Source organism: Rutilus rutilus, assembly GCF_951802725.1.
Source record: "Rutilus rutilus genome assembly, chromosome: 3".
In the NCBI taxonomy this organism is placed as follows: domain Eukaryota; kingdom Metazoa; phylum Chordata; class Actinopteri; order Cypriniformes; family Leuciscidae; genus Rutilus; species Rutilus rutilus.
Genome location: NC_140211.1, coordinates 49,444,903 through 49,462,198, shown reverse-complemented (window position 1 = coordinate 49,462,198; position 17,296 = coordinate 49,444,903). Strand labels below are relative to the sequence as shown.

The window sequence follows — 17,296 nt, the reverse complement described above, 5'->3', positions numbered from 1 at the left end:
GATTCAGAATTGGATGTAACTTTTCAGAACTCTTTTCAAATGCTGCCATGTAATACATACTTCATCCAAAAATTACACAACTTTTACACCTTATATCACTTGGGGCGGCACTGGTGACGGTCCTGATACAAACGATAAAACAATGAAAACACAATAAATGGCAGCAGTTGCATAGTTTAATGGCCATAGTGTGTGTGTGTGTGTGTTCCTGATAAACCCTACGTTATGGGGACAAAATGTCCCAACATAGATGGCAATTTCCAAAATCCTTGTTCTTGTGGGGTCATTTTTTGGCCCCCATGAGGAAAACAGCTTGCAAATCATAATAAGTTATGCTTTTTAAAAAAAAGTAAACATGCAGAAAATTGTAGGTTTAGAGGATAGAATATACAGTTTGTACAATATAAAAATCATTATTTCTATGGAATGTCCCCATAAAACATGAAAATCCAACGTGTGTGTTTAGGTACGCAAAGAGTACGGGAAGTGCCTTCGGACTCACTGTTACACTGGGAAGAGTGTGGAGTCGTCTATGGGTTCGGTGAAAAGCTCCTCGTCGCGCGGACCTGGACGATATTCCTCAGCATCACAGGTAGACGAGTAACATACAGTACACACACACACACGTACAGCAACACAAAGCCAAAATGCAATTTTGTGAGTGTCCATGTGTGTGTATTCTCTCACTCTCTCTCTTTGTCTCTTTTTCTTGTTTCTTGTTTTCCTTCTTCTTTCATCACAAGGTTCACCACCCGCCTTGTATGACAAACTCCTCACAGTTACAGTATGAACAAGTAACTATCAGCCCTATAATTTTTCACACTACACACTTGATCAGCTCATCTTAGTGATATGCTGTGTTAGAAGCAACATTTTGTAGATATTTTTGTGATATTCATGTAAAACAGTATGCAGTATGCAATAATAATATTTTCTAACAGGAATATTCTACTGTATATCGTTGTCATATTACCTCCTTATTTTATTTCATTCAGCATATTCTAGTAGTTATGAAATAACTTATAAATATGACCTACTTAAGTGGGTCAAAACAACAACTCAAAACTAATTGCATTTAATATGAATTTAAACTATAATACATTTTCATTTAATTGCAAAATACAGTTAAGCATGTGTTATATGTTTCATTCAGAATATGGATATTTTGCCATTTTAATCCAATTTGGTCTAAAATGTCTTATGAAAATAGATCAAGTAAAATTTTGTAGCCGATATTACTTCCAAGTCACACTGGAAATGTAAGGTCAAGCACATTGCATAATAAGAAGCACCATTCATTTATTCGTATATGCTTTTTACAATACAGTCTGTTCCAAAACACATTTTGGCAGATACTATATTGATATATTTATGCACAGTATATATTGCGTCCTGAAAAAAAAGAAAGGTTGACTTTTTAAAATGAACTTAATCCCAGCTCAAATAATTCGATGATATAAAGAGGAAAAATTCGCAATTTCACATTTCCAATCCTGTCCTTTACCTGAACATAGTTTGCTTTGAAGAGAGCAGTGAAGGGAGGATTTCCATTGTATGCTGTCCTTGTCTCATACAAATCTTTGGCTTTACATATCTGTGCTTTAATATCTCATTTCCATGGTAACGATTTGTCTGGTTATATTATCTCCATGGAGACAAGGTTTCCAATTCGACCTTTAGCCTTTTAGAGGTCATCGGCTGTGATATCAGCAAACATGTAACAAGAATCTGACATGCACCAGAAACACACTTTGCCGACCCGTGACCCGTGTGTGTGTGCGTGTAAATGTCACCCAGATGAGTAATGTGCTTTAAACAGCTCAACATTTCACGTCCAGAGGATTTTTGTTTTATACTTAAGCTTTTTTTTCTTTTTTTTTTATGTGCTGCAATACATTGTAAGCATTTTAGACAGAATAAACAGTTCATAACTGATAACCTGAAATGGATAGTTCATGCAAAAATGAAAATTCTGTACCATACCTGTTCTGTTCATACCAAACCTGAATTGATCGTTTGAAGAATGTATACTCTCTAAAACAAAGGATATTTATTGGCATTGATAGTTCCATGAAGAACTTTAACATCCATGGAACCTTTCCACTCCTTAAAGGGTACTTTATTTTGTGGAAAAAAAAGGTTCTTTAGATTATTAAAATGTTCTTTACACTAAGGAAAAAAAAAAGGTTCTTTTAAGAGCTGTTGACTGGAAGATTCTTTGGAGTAGCAAAACAATGGTTCTTCTATGGCACCACTCTTTTGAACCTTTATTTTTAAGAGTTTGAAAACCTATTCAGTTTGATTTATGAATGAATCATTCAGATAAGTTGTGTGTAGCAGATTAACTAAATCATTGCAAAGATCCAACTCAAACGAACAGTTCGTTGACAAATCGGACACAGTTACTCTTTCACGAACTCGAGAGTAAATCATTTAGGTTTGTGCGATTTAATGATGGAATTTCATTTTTGGGTAACACTGGTTCTGATCATATGAGATATGTGTCTGTGATCAGACAAGTGTCAATTTTTGTGACCAGAGGAGAACTGGCCCCCTGGCTGAGCCTCATTTTCTCCATTTTGTCACCTGATGGAGTTTTGGTTCCTTGCCACTGTTGCCTATGGCTTGCTTAGTTGGGGACACTTAATATTCAACAATATTATTGATCTGCCTGCGTTGACACCATTATATGAGAACTGAACTGAGCTGGACGATGACATCACGGTTTTCTCCAGAGCGGCTGTATAGATAAATGAACTAAATGAATAACTTTTTTACAACAGAAATGAATCAACACTATTTTCTTATAGATCAGCTGTACAGCAGAAACAAACTGTTGCATTATTTTCCTGTTATCACTGTAAAGCTGCTTTGAAACAATCTGTATTGTAAAAAGTGCTATATAAATAAAGGTGACTTGACTTGACTTGACTTGATCATATCGTGTGTGTGAAACTCTGTTGTTCTTCACAGAGCCGAATCCGCCGGATGTGGAATGACACGGTGAGGAAGCAGTCAGAGTCTTCATTCATGGCTGGAGACATCAACAGTTCAGCGACACTCAACAGAGGTACACACACACTCACACGCATGCATGGCTATTATACGATTGCAGGGTATTGCGACCCTTGTGAAAAAAGTGCATATAATTGTACTGAATGTGCACTTGTAGTGCCCTGTAGTCCCCCTGTAGTCAATAATTGTATCCCCTAAAGCTCATCTTTGATCACCAAAATGACATATTTTAAAGTTTTTTCCTTAAAAAATACTCTTCATGCCTTAAAATAGCTTGAATGCAACTCTACACCCTTGCCTCATTTAGCATACGCGGTTCTATGAATATGCAAATGAGCCCCGCCTCCACTCACACCAGCTCAGTGATCCACTCATTGATGATCACATGTTGACGTGATTCGTTACAAGGTAGTTTGTGACGTCAGAAACACCAGTGATTTCAAACCGTGTTTTTGAGACTGTCTTTGGTTCACTGCAGTTTTAAGGAGAAAATACTCAGCAATGGTGTTGACTTATGAATTTGCACATGGTTTGGTTTAAAGCATATTAAAAACACCACATAGACATATAAACAACATTAAAAACTTGATTTTCACCAGAGGGGGACCTTAAAAGTATATTTTTAAAACAGATAATATAACGTTACTGAAATAAAATTGCATTTAAATGTGCTTAAAGAGAAAATACTTGAGTTACTATGTTTCTTAAAATACTTAAGTACACTTATAAATAAGTGCATTTTGTAATAATGTCAAATTTTAAGTTTTACTTTAAAGTAAACTTTGAATCACTAATATTTTGTAGTGCTTTAAAGAAGTACACTTGTTTTGATGTTGTGACTAACATACTAAAGCACATGTACAGTAAAGTACTTGATTATAACAGCTGTAGTATGTTATTCAATATTACATTTACAGTTAATATATTTTAAATGTTCTAAATTGTACATTAATCGTTACATTACAATATGTAATTACAAATGTATTTAAGTACATTACAGAATTTTCAATAGAAATTATATTAAAGTGTATTTTAGTTTACTATAAATGTTTGTCAGTACATTCAGCTTTAACTTTAACCATATTTTAAAGACAATAGAAGTAATTATAAATTTACACATAAAGATGCACTTAAGTCCTACTGAAGTGGGTCAAAAAAACAACCAAAAAAATTGCATTTAATATACATTTGAACGAATCATTTTTTATTTATTTGCAAATAATATATAATTAAGTTTCTGAAAGCATTACATCCAGTTCACACTTAATTGTATTAAGTATATTTAAGCAATAAGTACTCTTTTTAAAAGTATGCTTAAGTGTACTTCTTTTTCTTAAGAGCATTAAACCATGCACACTTTAAATCTGCACTTGGAGAATTCTGCAGACATTTCCATAGATTTCCTCTGATGTTCTGTCATGTACAAAATGTTCACACATTTTGGCTAATTTGATTGTGCTTTCAGCTACCAACAAAGTTTAGTGCTCTCAGCTCTGTTTCAGCATATTTGTATTCATTCCACAGAATTCCAGAACTCAAAATCAGTTCATAAAATCTGAACGAAGGTCTGAACCTTCTGGCATCAGGCAGAATTTAACCAGCGCCTGCAGATTTCCATGTCCCATATAATTGCATGTTTGAAATCAGTGCAGAAAAGATATAAAGTAAGCATAATGTAATGGATCTCTTTTCATTTACATTTAGATTACATTTATGTTCCATTAAAGTCTTTGTATATTGTGTAAATGAGAGGTAAACAGGTAGATGAGGATTTAATTAGTGTGGAGTACGGTGTATCTTAAAACGAAACATTTCTATTTGAGTGAAAAGACAGCAATAAGCTGCAGGCCTCAATAATGCAGAGCGTCGAGCCGTCAGAGCTCAGACAGTTCATTCCCTCAGTTGAAAGCACTGCGATTGGAGAAGACAGAACAGCAGATGCTTTCAAACATCTCAGGCTAATTCACACCATCCAGTCAAGAGACATAAAAGACACTGGAGAGCAGGAAACTGCAGAACCACGCTGCTTTTAGTGGAAGGAAATGAGGCACTTTCCACAAATAGCATAAAGAATAGGGACATAAAATGTCAAAAAAATTATAATAATTCTCAAAAAAAGGTCAGTGAATTGTTGAGCTTGACAAATGCACTCAAGTCAAACGGAATGAGGTTGTCAATGTCAGTGTAATTTTAGTGTAAATTTAATATATATATATAATATTATTTTATTTATTTTTATTTTTTATTAGTTTTAGTCATTTTGTTGTGTCATTTTTATTAGTTTGTTTTTCAATATGTCTATAGTTTTTATTGCACCAATTTTTTTTTTTTTCTGTTTTAGTTGTAATCGTTTTTTTATTTAGTTTAGTACAAATAAACTAAATTAAAATGATAAATGTTGCTTTTGGCAACTAGCTTTGGCAACTTTTCTACAATTAATTACGTTAAACAAATTCTCTAAATTATGTTCTATAGATTTATTGTAGGATAAACTCAAGAAGCTGTAGTTGATGTTTAAAAATAACCTGGATTTGTGGAAAGTGTCTTCAAACCATTTGAAAAATGTCAATAGATGCTCACAGACTTAAGTTTTATTTTTGATAAATTACAATGCATGACCCGTTTTTCCAGTCGAATGATAATTTGTCAGATTTAGCTCACTTATGAGAGCAATTTTGTTCTTAAACTCACACACACCTGTGAGAACTAGAATGAAGATCTGCTCTGAGTCGTTCTGAATTTCAGATGCCTCTATAAAGTTGATTTCCCTCTGTCTGTCTCTCTCAGTCTCTGTTCCTGTTCTGATCAGTGAGACGCTAATGTTCTGTTATGATGATGGATTGACCCTCTCTAGAGAGAGGAAGTGTCACAATGGAAATAATTAGGCACTTAACCCAGATGTGTGTGTGTGTGTGTGTGTGTGTGTGTGTGTGTGTGTGTGTGAGAGACACTCCATCACTCATGCTGCTCAGAGCTGACAGATGTATTAAACAAAGATGAGGAAGAGTGTGTGAGGGACATACAGAGAAACCACAACACTCATCAAGATACACACACGTTTGGGTCACCCGCCTGTCATAGGACAGATTACAGTCTGAGAGACACTAGACTATTCAATTAAATACATGAAGCTAATTATAATAACTACAGACTAACTCTACCTTTAACTCTTTCCACACCAGCATTTTATCTTTAAGTTTGTAAGCCAGTGCCAGCATTTTTATCATAATCAGAATATTTTGATGTATGAATATGTAAGCAAAAGAAAGAACAGAGCGTCTGCTTTAAAAAAAAGAAGAAGAAAAAAAAATATTTTTTATGTTATTTTATTTTATTTTATCAACACTTGAATGTGGGCAAGTTAAAAGGTAGATGGAGTAGATTGAGTCCATCAACACCCCTAAAGCTTGCACAGTCGTAAACCTCTTTTCATTTCATTCAGTAATGTTAGGCAGTTTTGATTTACATGCTGTGGCTTGTTTCATGATCATGTTAGCTTACTTGTGCATTCTATCCGCTCCTTCTGGTTTATGCATATCGTTTTCTTCGCTTGTTTTTGGATCCAGAGATTCTGTAGTATTTGAGAAGATGTGTAACAGCACCCCCTATATAACACTGAAAACATGTATTGCTGAAAAAACTTGTCAATGGCAGGAGTTAAAAGGTAACATTTTAAAACCAGTGTTGGGCACTGAAAAAAAAAAAAAAGTTATTAATTACTATCTACAGCTTCAACAGTGTGATTAGATTACTATACTAATTATTCTCTCTAAAAAAGTACTGGATAACTTATTACTTATTACTTTCTAAATCCGATATCTACTTCGACCAGTTGAAAAATACAAGGATAGACATGAAACTGCACTTTTGATTCTTTCAAATAAACAATGTACAATTGCATAAATTATTCTTAAATAAATAAATGCTTAAAGAAACACTTGATGAAAATGTAATTCTGGTTGCACTTCTATTTACAGTATGTGCACTTACAGCACTTAGAGTTATATAAAGTAACAACATGGGTTGAGAAAGTAATATAAGGTAGCAATAGGGGTATTATTAGTTATTGCCCAGTATTCAAATGAAAATTATAATAGTTCATAAAATGTATATGCAAAACCGTAAAGTGCTACCATAATACTTTGATTGTAATCATACAAGATATCTTCCGCTGATTTTTCATGTTTCTGTGTAATATTATTTAACACATTTTTAACTGAATTTAAAAATGAATGTCATTACATATTTTCAATTAAAGGTCAGGACCTTTTGCACAAACACTGTGCAGGTCAATTGTCAATTTGTGTAACCATTTCCACTGCAAAACAAAAGATGCATTTTAACCTCAACTTCTCTCTCTCTCTCTCTCTCTCTCTCTCTCTCTCTCTCTCTCTCTCTTACTTTTATCTCAATGTTCAGCATATGATTTTCAGAGGTGTATAATTAGCCGACAGTATAATATACGTGCCTACACTGATAATCGCAACCAAACCTCTGTTTAATAAATGAGCTCATATTGTACATGATTTTAAATGGAGAATCAAACAGAAAGTCTTACTGAGTGGGTTAAAAACTGAGAGCTGGGTTGAAGGGATTAGACGCTTATTGTTAAATAAAAGCATCATCAAATTAGCTAAATATTTATTAAACAAACATTCAAGAGGCCCATGTAGAACTCGGGTGAAAGCCGGGTAATCCAATTTTGTTGAAAAAAAGCACAGGTTTTGTATTAGCCTGCCGAGAGATTATGCATAATAATAGGAACACTGCTCACCGCAGGCAATTTCAGTCCAACAGTAATTGTCTTAAAAGTGAAGAAGATGGAGGAGAATTAGTTACAAAAGCTGTTCTTTAAAGGGGGATGAATTTTGAGAATGAACTTCTTGGAGAGATACAACTTGTCAGCAAGCGTGTGTTAACGGCCTTTCAGATTGGTTCTGTCTTTAAATTCATTCCCAAAATTCATTCATGCTACAATTTATAAACACCCTATGAAATGGTTTGATGTGCACAGTTTTATTTTCTGTGTTACAGGAAGTTTGGGTGGGATATAACAAAGGGGGTGTCCCTTTTTTAAATAGCCACTATCCTTTTATTTTCATCATAACCTTTTTTGCTGGTCAGGTGTTCAGCTGATTATATTAGGAGTAGGGACAATCTCGGTCTTATGGAAGTCTATTTCTGCCACATAAGAAAAAAACCATGCTTTGGTAAAATCACAAATATGAGATATAGTTGTGGCGAGCAGGACGAGACGGAGGGCCCTCTGCCTCGTCCTGCTCACCACATTGTGAGATGTGTCATTATGAGATCAAGTTAAAATGATGACGTAAAAAGTAAAAATGTAGATACTTAGTCAAAATTATCACATGCTAAGTCAAAATCGTAAGTGTATGTGTTTTAAGTTGTAATTATGAGATAAAATCTAAATTGTGAGATAATTATTAAATAAAACCTATGTTTTTGTCATGATTGACTTTTAATCTTATAACATTGACTTGTGTCTTAATCTCATAATTGTGTCTTTCTATGTCATAGTTATGACTTGGGTCATACTTTACCAAATCATGATTTTTCTTTCTTGCTATGCTATGTGGTGGAAATGGGCTTCATACATTTGAAATAAAATCTATACACCCAAAGTACAAGATGAGTCTTCAACCTTTTTTGGTCGTTGTAGCAGTAAAATAGTAAATATGTATCTCTGCTAAAGTACTGTTTTGACAATTTTAAATTAACAGAAAAAAAAAGGAGGAAAAAAAAGTGATAAACTCAGTGGCCGACTATATTAACCCCACTAAGAGATGGTCCATTTTATCCAGGAACAGGTCTCTTCCATAGATTTGCATTGGCTCTGATGAGATAAGAATGCTAACATTGGTTGAATGTTCTTGCTTTTTTCTGTGGCTGCTGATGAGACGTCTGTATAATAACAATGCTAACATTGTTGCTGCATTCGTTTGATCTTCTCTGTGTGTTCTTCTCTCCATCTGTGTGGCTGCATCAGGTGCCATGGCCAATCACCTCATCCCAAACTCTCTGCTGCGCTCACACGCCTCTAACAACCCCTATAACACCTTACTGGGCGAATCATCAGTCTATAACAACCCCACTCTCAGCATGTACAACGCTCAAGGTGTGCTGCATTCTTCCGTTGCTTTAACTTCCTGTGCACTAACTGTGTGGGTGTGTGTGTGTGTTTGGGAGGAAAGGGCTCCGCTATGTGGCTTCAAGCTGAACGTGTCTGCGATCATCTTTGTCTTCTGTCTTGTATGGTCTGTAGTAACAAGGTTCCCAATGAAAAATGAGTTCATAAAGCTGAAATAATCATAGTAACTAATGGCTACATTTTGCGGCACTACGAAATGCGACTCATTAGTGCCTAATCGTAGAATAAAATAAAATCGCCTACTCTTGAAGACACATCGCACTAATGTGTCTCATGCAGATTGGTTCTGACAGCTGCACTAGACTTGATGCAACTAAAAACAATGAATGCGCAGTCAGTAAGACTTCACTCATCCACAGTCCAGAAATCTACCATGCCTTCATCCTGCAACGCTTGCAGGAGGGCGGGCTTTTCAGAACAAGCATGGGATAATGACTTTTTCTAGACAGAAATGCGAATCCAAACTTGAATCATGCATGAGTGCTGAATCACAAGACAAAACCGTCCACTCTTTTAAAAGCATTTCAGTCTAATGTTTCTCAGGCAAAAGGGTTTGGACAGTAATGCATGACGTTTCTATTACCTGTCACAGCACTGATGCAACTGAAAACAAAAAATGCGCTCCTTGCATACAAAACACTCAGTAAGAATGCATACACCTAAAGACTAGAAATCTACCATGCACTCATGCTGCAGTGCTCTCAGGAGGCCAAGGTCAGGACGAGTATGGGATAATGACTTTTTGGGCCTGTTTACACCTGGTCACTTAATGCCTTTTCTCTGATTGGATAGCTATCCGATCGTAAAAAGACCAGGTGTAAATGCCCTCGGAAACTCTGACGAATTTAAATCTGATCTCTCAAACCACTTCAGGAGGTGGTCTGAGAAGCATTCTAGATGGAACTGGGCAACTGTAAATGCATCTGGTTGCTGAAGCCACATTTTTAAAATGTACTCCTCCCAAAATGATTAAAAAAAAATTAAAGCGTGAGAGCGTGTTATACCTACGGACGCTTGTTTCTGCCACAGAATAAAACATTTTAAAAGATAATTGCGACTTTTTAGCTCACAATTGCGAGTTTACATCTTGCAATTCTGACTTTATTTCTCAGAATTGCGAGAAAAAAAGTCTGAATAGCGACTTTATATCATGCAGTTCTGACTTTATAACACAATTGCGGCTTTATATCACGCAATTCTGTCTTTATAACACACAATTTCGACTTTATATCATGCAATTCTGACTTTATAACTCGCAATACTGACTTTAAGTTCAAGTTCAAGTTCACTTAATTTATATAGCACATTTACAACAGCCTTAGGCTGACCAAAGTGCTTTACTGAACAACCAGCAAAACAGTATCAGACTCAAATATAAAATAGTGAAACAGAAGTGGCAAAGCAGTGTCAGACTCAAATATAGAATGGAATAACAGCAGTGGCAAAACAGTATCAGACTCAAATATAAAATAGTAAAACCAACCTAAGAATAGAGATCAATATGCTAAAGAAAACAGGTAGGTTTTTAACAGAGACTTGAAAACAGACAGAGTAGGGGCCGTTCTATTCTCTAGAGGCAGGGTGTCCCAGAGTCGCCGTAGGATCGTAGGATCTTAGGCTTCTGGATGGAGTGTAAGGATGAACAAGTTCAGATAGATAGGCAGGAGCTAAGTTATGTAGAGATTTAAAAACAAAAAGTAGAATTTTAAAATCTATTCTCTGTCAAACTGGCAGCCAGTGTAGAGATTTGAGAATTGGAGAGATGTTGTCTTATTTGCGACACTTATGAGCCTGGCCGCAGCATTTTGGACTAACTGAAGACGAGCAATTTGAGAACTTGATATACCGTAATATAAGGAATTGCAGTAATCTAGCCGAGACGTGATGCATGAACAGCCATTTCCAGAGTTTTCGGAGTGAGGAAGCCTTTGATTTTAGACAGTAGATGAAGATGGTAGAAGCTGGAACTGATTACGGATTAAATGTGTTTGTCAAATTTTAAAGGCTGGTCAACAAGAACACCTAATTTCCGTATTTAAAAGCCGATAGACTCCCTAAATCAGGGCTTATGCACTGAGAATTTTAATTTGGGCCGAAAACAATGACCTCAGTCTTGTCTTCATTTAGAAAGAGGAAAATATATCATGCAATTTTGACTTTATATCTCGCAATTATGACTTTATATCAGAATTACGAGATATAAACTCGCAATTATGAGAAAAAAAGTCCGAATTGTGAGATAAGAAGTCACAATTACCTTTTTTCATTTTTATTCTGTGGCGGAAGCAAGCTTCCATATATACCAGCTCCAGGTAGCCAGATATTATAAACTAAGTTGGGCGTCGCTTCCTGAACACACAATAATCTTCATTAAAAATAGTGAGACTAATGGTCTTACCAGTGCTGATACCGATTTCTCTCCTATTGCGCCCTTTAATCTTGAAATTAGCTGATGATAAATAAAATGCAGCTCATTTATGTTGCTTTTGTTGATGTGAAAATAGTGCAGGAATTTATATTAGTTTTGCAGAGACAAATTGATATGGCCAAGTGTGAATGGAACAGATTTAACAAATCGGATATTTATCCAATCATTAAAAATGCATGAAGTGTCCAGGTGTAAACAGGCCCTTTCATGTACTGTAGAAGAAATACGAATGCAACTTTACACATGCATTAATGCCGAATCACAAGATGAAATCAGCAAAGGCAGTCTAATGCATCTCATTCAGAAGGGTCTGGACTGTGACACTACTTTTTTTTGTGGCATTTCACAGCACTAATAAGAATATGCTTCTGTAGGGCTGCATGCAAAAACGTCAGTTTTCATAGCAAGACTTCATACGTCCAGCACGTTCTTTTAGTACAGGAATTTACTGCACTCTCATGCTGAGATGCTCGCAGGAGGCCTGGCTTCTCCTGTTAGCAATAACGCATCCCTGCACGCAGCTGTCTCACTCTTGTCTCTTCTTGTCTGTCTGTTGCACTGGTGATCTGTTTTCCCCCCATCACCACCTGTTAGTGCCACCTTCACTAATGCAGAGATCAGAAAGAATTCAGAAGGCTCTAGAGACAGAGAGACAGACGCGTTTCTGGGCAACGTCAGTGGGGAGGGGCGAGCGCAGGATAACAACCTCTTCATCTATGTTGACAACATTGTAGCGACCTTGAAATCTAATATCAATAAAAGCCCTGAAATTACGAATAGATCCCTGGCCACTTTTAATGTTCCTCTTTAGCCCGATCAATAACTCTCTTACCGAATACAAGTCTGACTGTGGAACCACGTTCGGAGCGAAGCGCGCCGCTAATGGAGACAGAAGCCCATTTCGGCGCCCTCCAGACATTCAGGGTCTTTAAAGCACAATTTTATGGCATTTACATGTGCATCCTGGGATTACGAGGAGACGCGGGGGTGTGTGTCTGTATTTGAGAGGTGAAACGATGGGGTTGAGCGTAACCATTTACCTGCGCTTCATTAATCTGTGTGCATGTTCTATTTGAGCGGTCACTGTGAATGCTTACCTGTACCTTTTTCTCTTTCCTTTTTCCATGCTGTCCTTTAAGAGCCCTACAGAGAGACAAGTATGGGAGTCAAACTAAACATTGCTTACCAAATGTAATTTCCCTTAACGTTATTACTCTTTTCTTAAAACTATAGTAAGCGACATTCTGCTAAGAGATGTTTAAGTCAATATTCTAATCAGAGAGCACTCTCTACCTCATTAAATGAAAACCTAATTTTCTCGTCCCTCCATCAACGTAAAGTGATGCTTTTGTTAAAATAGAAGCTGAGTGGACAATTTGGTGTTTTGCAACCCAGGTCTTTTTCCCCCCAATTAAAATTTGCATATTTGTCGAAGCCACTGATAAGTAAAACAAATGTTATTTTATGTTCAAATGGTCTAATCTAAAAATCTAAAAATTGGCAAACAAGAAAGTGCTCCCACATTTTGTTTTTTAGAGTGTGGGAGAGTGTTCAATTTAATGTCAAGATGCTGATAATATGCTAAATTTAATTATGTAGAAATCTATAGGCGGAGAAGCTGCTCTCTCTCTGTACCTGATGATATATGAGTGTTATATAAAGGCCAGCATGATTTGGTTTGTCAAAAGCTTTTACATGCCAAGCGTCTGCTTTAGCTGTTGTGTATTGTTGTGTGTTTGTGCATTGTGTTTTTGTTGTGTTTGCTGGCTTTGCAATTGGTTTGAGTGTTCTTTGATATGTGGGAAAATTGAGGAAAACTAATATATAGCCAAAGACATGTTTGACTGGTAAGTCCATTTTCACAGGATTAGCTGGCAAGTTTTAGAGTTTTAAACCTCACATCAGCCTTGAACCCATGACGAATCCAATCAAGATACCATTCATTCGGAAGCTCAATTAATATTCGCCCCAGGGACGAAGAGTTTCAAGGTTTTTCAGTTTGTTTCTGCGAGCGGTTCTGCATGTTGGTCTTATTATTGCGCCAGGCGCAAGTGTTTTTAATTACTCTTTTCCTTGACTCTCCGTCTTGCAGAGGGAATCCTGAACAATGCCCGGGATACAAGTGCCATGGATACTCTACCACTGAATGGTAACCATGGCAACAGCTACAGCTTGGCCAGCGCCGATTACATGAGCGACTGCGTGCAAATCATCGACCGCACGTACAATGTACACAAAGAGACCACGCTGGAGAAACGGATCCTGAAAGAGCTCACCTCCAACTACCTGCCCACCTACCTGAACAACCATGACCGCACGGCCGAGCACGGACGCAACCTCATGAACAAGTTGGTGAACGAAGTCAGCAATGGAGGCGGGGTGAAAGACTCGCCCATGCTGCCCGTTAACCTTGCGTTGGGCTTGGACGACTCGCCATCTTTCCCACCCGAGGACAGTTTAGGGCTAGAGCTGATCAGGGAGGAGTCCAATGCACCTTTGCTTCCGCCACCACGCCACGTCCAGCCTCTCCCCACCACGTTCAGCTCAGCCTCTTCATTACGACGGCGCCTTCCGCAAGAAAACAGCGAGAGTTTCTTCCCTCTGCTGACAGAGGAGCAAACGGAAGAAACTCCATCCCCGCAGAGAGACTCGCTCTACACCAGCATGCCCACGCTGCCTGACCCAGAGCGCACCGACACGCATTCGCTGCCCCACGGTGGCGACATGCACACGCTTCCCAGGACCGGGGAGCCAGACGAAGTGTACTATAAGAGCATGCCCAACTTGGGCTCACGCAACCATCTGCACCAGCTTCATAGCTACTACCAGCTGGGCCGCGGCAGCAGCGACGGCTTTATCATCCCGCCCAAAGATGAGCTTTCGCCCGAAGAAATGCCGCAGGAGCCTGCACACATGGTCACCAGCCTATAGAGGGTGCCGAACATCATGCATTCTGCTGTGCTCATCCTCATCGCCCAATAACATCTCGAGCTCTACGTGCTCTTCTACGTTTCCGTACCGTTCTGTCGTCCACAGTTGTTCACTTTTGCTTCTATGTGTCTGCAGAAAAATGAACTGCACCAACAAACCTTGGGAGGCGATTTTGTATTCTGTTCAGGAAAGGATTATGGATACTCTTGCTTGTTGAGGAACTAAAGTTGGCATTGTTTTGATTCTATTGGTCGTGCACATCTACTTGAAGGGAAAACAGACCCAAAACTGGATTTGATGTATAACCTTGCGGGGAGTACGAGACTTTGAAGGGTTTTTCACTCTCAGCGGCCCCGAAGGAATACAAATAACTGCCAAAAACATTGTTAGTAGCTCAGTGCATCCAGTCAACACCAATCAAGTCTAAAACAATGTGACTCGGAAACTATTTTAATACCTTCTGTATCCATATTTGCTTTTTAAATATGTTTCTTCTTCTCATGTGGTAAAAAAAGCAGCACATTTTGCTGCAACAGAGAACAATGCCGAAGAAGGACGACTCCACCGTTTCTGTTCTTTGCTGTATTAATAACAAATATTGAAAAGCGTGGGAAGAACTAATACTGGAGAATTCTACAATATTTCTATGTAAATGTACAGACACTAGTGTTACACAGGATAGTGCTTATTCTGTTCCTACGCCTTCCGCTTCCGTAACCATGGTGATTTCAGACCATTTCCTTTCTCTCCTGATGGTCTTGTCCTCAACACGACAGGTTTTGATCCCTCACTCTTTTTTTAATTATATCTTTTACATTCATGTCTTCATTTCTGTATGAATAATGGCAAGTAAAAAAAACAAAAAAAAAACACAGAATAGACAAAAAAAATTACATTTTTTCTCATTCTGTTTGATTTATAGACACCAGTTTGTAGATGAAGAAAGGTGCCCAACATTGAAAATATGTTGCCATTTTGTGGTAGAGAAATGAGAATCGCAGTATATGATCAACAGAAGCCTTTTTCATTCAGAGAGAGCGAGACTTTGACAGAGATTCACACAAGACACTTTTTTTTTTATTTCAGAGATCCGCATTTAGAATGAGAGAAACTTAAAAAATATCTTCTTTTGGCTTTTTTTTTTTTCTGGTGGAGAATGAATGTTTATTTATTAAACTGAGGGGGGGAAAGTACAAACTATTCTGCAAAACTGCTAGAGGTGAAATGATTGCGGCACATTAAATGTTTTATCACAAATATGATTATTAATTTTATTTATTCTTTTGTTTATCCATTTTTTTGTTTCTCCTGTGGTTGAATGACCTCTCACTAATATTTGTTGTAACAGTGAAACTTGTTTGCCAACAAATAAATGACTGACAGAGTGAAGCCGAGAGTTGCTGGCTGTGTACGTTTTCTGCAACAACACGTCTCTGATGGCTTTCTTCGATTAGGGGCTCTTTTGACATAAAACCTTGAAAAATAATATTGCTTTATAATTAAATTCTCCAATAGTAACTCATTTGGTAATAGTTCCTTATAAAGGCACTTTGAGATCATGATTTACATTTGCATTTACATTTATTCAAGGACAATTCATAATATTACTAGCAGAAGAAATTAATATAAGGGAGTCGTATTACCAACCTAAATTTCCATAAATACTGTACTAAATTAATGTTAGAGCAGTTGGTTAGTCACATGCTCCCAGAAGCGTTGTGTCATGTAAATCAGTCATGTAAATGAGTCAAATTAATGACTGCTGCATGTGGTCTCGTCTCCATTTCAGTCATAACCAAACAAATTTTATGGAAAAACTCACCAAAACACTTGGTGTGATGTTAATGACAGCAGTATTGGGGGCGCAAAAAATACATACTTTAAAAAAAATCGAAAATACGAATGAAAATACGATTTTCCAAGGGGAGAGTAGAAGTTCCCTTATTCTAACCATTTGTATATACTTTTTAAAAGGAACCCCGACTATTAAGACACATAGGCCTACATATGCTACAATTGCTCTCTCCTACAAAATACATAGTTAGAAATACATAAAATATTTTTATTTCAAAAAATCCTCAGTGTTTTACAGAATTTGAACTACGAAGGCAGCCATTATTTTTGCGCGCGCAATGCATTCTGGGTCGATGACGTGTAAAGGTTGTGTCGGTTGTGTTCAAAACAGAGAGAGGTGAGCTAATGGCGCTAAGTTTAATTGTAGCTACATCCTAAAAGTGAATATAATGCCACATTGTGCAGCGTTTGGTTATGATTTCCAGTCCAAAGGCAACAAGGGGAGTGATGTAAGCCTCCACTGCTTTCCAAAGGAGAAGAAAATAAGAAAAGAGTGGGAAGTTGCTTGTGGACGAGTACAACTCCCTAAAGACCCACGGCTGTGTTCCCGTCACTTCAGCCCTGATGCATTTGAGGCATTTAGTCGGCTAAAAGATCGTCTTCCGCGTTATTCTCCTGATTTAAGCCTACGGTGCGGGTGTGCTAGGGCTGTGACGGTGGCAGTTTTTTACCACCGCGGTGGTAATGGACCAACTACCGGCGGTGGTGCGGTGGTTGGGGCGTTGTTATGAAATAAAAAAACAAAAACAAAGAAACAACACACTAAAGCCTGTAAAGCATTAAAATAAATATCAGTAAATACTGGTAACTTAAGTAATATAATAAAGTTGAATCTATAAAAAAAAAAAAAAAACTTTCGTTTAATATTTCCACACAAAGACACGTGATATAGCCTACCG

The 17,296-nt window shown here is 37.3% G+C and overlaps 1 protein-coding gene across 5 annotated transcripts in view; it reads left to right on the top strand.

The window, feature by feature from the left end:
- LOC311287784 (adhesion G protein-coupled receptor L3) overlaps positions 1 to 15,388 on the top strand; it is a 308,150-nt gene extending 292,762 nt beyond the window's left edge. For 2 of the 5 annotated variants that reach the window (XM_084404835.1, XM_084404834.1), the window contains 3 exons: positions 467 to 592; positions 2,974 to 3,070; positions 13,705 to 15,388. In XM_084404835.1, the coding sequence (XP_084260961.1) occupies positions 467 to 592; positions 2,974 to 3,070; positions 13,705 to 14,543 (1,062 nt within the window). In that variant the 3' untranslated portion in view covers positions 14,544 to 15,388. Of the gene's footprint in view, positions 1 to 466; positions 593 to 743; positions 795 to 2,973; positions 3,071 to 9,022; positions 9,152 to 12,751; positions 12,770 to 13,704 lie in introns of all 5 variants that reach the window. The other 3 variants (XM_084404831.1, XM_084404832.1, XM_084404833.1) reach the window with 3 other exon arrangements.
- The last annotated feature ends 1,908 nt before the right edge of the window (positions 15,389 to 17,296 follow it).